Source organism: Myotis davidii, unplaced genomic scaffold (assembly GCF_000327345.1).
Source record: "Myotis davidii unplaced genomic scaffold, ASM32734v1 scaffold514, whole genome shotgun sequence".
Taxonomy (NCBI): Eukaryota; Metazoa; Chordata; class Mammalia; order Chiroptera; family Vespertilionidae; genus Myotis; species Myotis davidii.
In genome coordinates this window covers 241156-243323 of record NW_006286236.1, presented here as the reverse complement: position 1 = coordinate 243323, position 2168 = coordinate 241156, and the positions used below count along the sequence as shown (strand labels likewise).

The following is a 2168-nucleotide window of genomic DNA, read 5'->3' as shown; positions in this document are numbered from 1 at the left end:
GAGGACCGTGGGGCAGGCCGCCCCTGCCCCTTTTGCCCCCCTCACCCTCTTGCCCTAGCGCCCACTCACTGCTCCAGCCCTGCCCTCCCCGCCGGCCTTCCCCAGGAGGTGGCGCTGCTGCCCTGTCTCAGCCGGCGCTGCGGGCCCTGCCCGGGCTGGAGGCGGCTGCCTGGAGGGAGAACGCCATGCCCGCGCACATTCACACCCACACGCGTGTGCACACGCTCCCCCCAGGGTGGCCAGCGAGGCACTTGGACCCGGTCCGCCGTCACCCGCCTGAGTTTATAAACAGCAGCAGCTCTGCCGGCCGTGGCGGATATAAATACCTCTAGGAACAGTGGGCTCAGCTGGGCGCTGGCCTCATTGGCTGGGCGCCGGGGTGGGGCCTGAGCCTGTGCCAAGTGGCGTTCCGAGTGGAGGCTGCTATTTCCGGCCTCTCGGCGTCTATAAATCCCCGTTACTGTAGTTACCACGCGTCGAGATGGAATTAGAACTGATTGTTGTGTTTTTCCCCCCCGAACCTTGCAATTTCCCGGCCTGAAATAGTGTTTCTAAAATTGAAGCTGTCATGATGTCCCATGACCCAGCTAAAAGCAACAGCAGCGCTTACGTGCTCCTTTCCCGCCAGGCTGGCCCGGGGCCAAGGCTCTGGGGAGCCAGCCAGGGGCCAGCGCCGCGTGAAGACCCCCAGGCTACCCCCTCCGTCCCCCTGAGCCGAGCCTTCCTCCCCTGAAGTCCGTCCAGAGGAAGGCCGGGCGGCCCCTGCTGCTCCCTCCCCTGCCCTCCAGGCCAGCACAGGGGCGGGCAGAGCACACCAGCTCGGACAGCCCCACGTGTGTCTTTACCTCTCTGTCCCCGTTTTTTGTAATAAAATGAGGGAAGTATAAAAAGGGGGGATGAGGGAAGTAGTGCCTGCCCCAAAGGCGCATGTGGAAGGAGGACTGAGGGTGCAGGGAGCCTTGAGTGGTCCTTGCTCACAGCAGAGTAACTCAGGAAGGCCAGACCCTGCCTGGGGGCCTTGGGAGGCAGGAGGGGGTGGCTGAGGGGGGCAGCAAGCCACCGACAGGGCCCCTGGTCTGCAGTTGCTGTGGCGCTCCCGGGGTGGGGGTGGGGGGGTACAGGCCTCATCCTGTTGGAGTGGAGGGGTGGCACCCACAGCTAGAGAAAGCCCCACACGGTACCGCTCCTCACGCCCTGCCCTGAGCTTCTAGCTCCCTGCCCGTCCCTCTCTAATCTGAAAGGCCTGCTCAGCCCTGGCGATCCACAGCCCCCATTTCCAGCCCCTGGGGTGAGGCAGCTGCCCCCCCCCCCCCCAGCCCTATCACTGCCAGGCAGCGGCTGGCCATTGTCTGCTCCCCCACTAGACTGTGAGCCTCAAGGGCACCACTCAGATCTCATTCACCCAGTCATCCCTGGAGCCTAGCCTGGCGTCTGCACACAGTAGGTGCTGGATAAACACAAAGGTGACGCTCAAGGCCCCATCTAACGGAGCTCTCCCTCACAGCCCTGGCGCTTCCAGAATTCCTCCTGCTCCCCAGATCGCTCCCGCTCTGAGAGCCACGTGGAGCCTGGTTACACCGATTGTTGGTCCACCGGTCTCTCCCACTTGTCCCCGACGGCCTTCCTCCTCGGCCGTGGGCAGCACAGCGCGTTAGCAGGATGGGGCCGTGGCTGCTAGGCTGGCCTTGGGGGGCGCCGCCCGTTTCACATGCCTTTTGGAAGCACCTGTGTTATCACCCATCTGCCCCTTCCATGTGCCCTGGCCTTCTGGGCGGGGGCTTGTCTTAGGAGTGTTTGGGGGGCCAGCCCTGCCTCTCATCTGGGTGTTCTGAGCTGTTGACAAAACACCTCTGAACCCAGCTGACCCTGAGGTGCCAAAGCCCCCCAAGGACCCCGTTCTGTGCCGATCCTGCTTGTCCTCCGGGTTGCCTCTGCCCTCCCCCCATTGCTCGCTGAGACCCCTGACCCCCACCCCCTTCTCTCTGAACCCACAGATGGGCTTGTCAAGAGACTGGAGGAGCTGGAGCGGACGGCTGAGCTCTATAAAGGTGGGTGCACCTGGCCGGGGTCCCGGGGGCCTGCTCCAAAGATGGTGGCGGGCGTGGGGGGTAGGAACGCCAGCCGAAAAGTTCTAGGACCGAGGCCATTAAGAATTCTTTTAAAAAGAC

At 63.7% G+C, this 2168-nt stretch overlaps 1 protein-coding gene across 1 annotated transcript in view; it reads left to right on the top strand.

Annotated features, from left to right (window-relative positions):
- The window catches only part of PICK1 (protein interacting with PRKCA 1), an 18120-nt gene that overhangs the window by 10782 nt on the left and 5170 nt on the right, over positions 1-2168 (top strand). The window contains exon 6 of the mRNA XM_006757415.2: positions 1995-2048. Within this exon, the coding sequence (XP_006757478.1) occupies positions 1995-2048 (54 nt within the window). The remainder of the gene's footprint in view (positions 1-1994; positions 2049-2168) is intronic.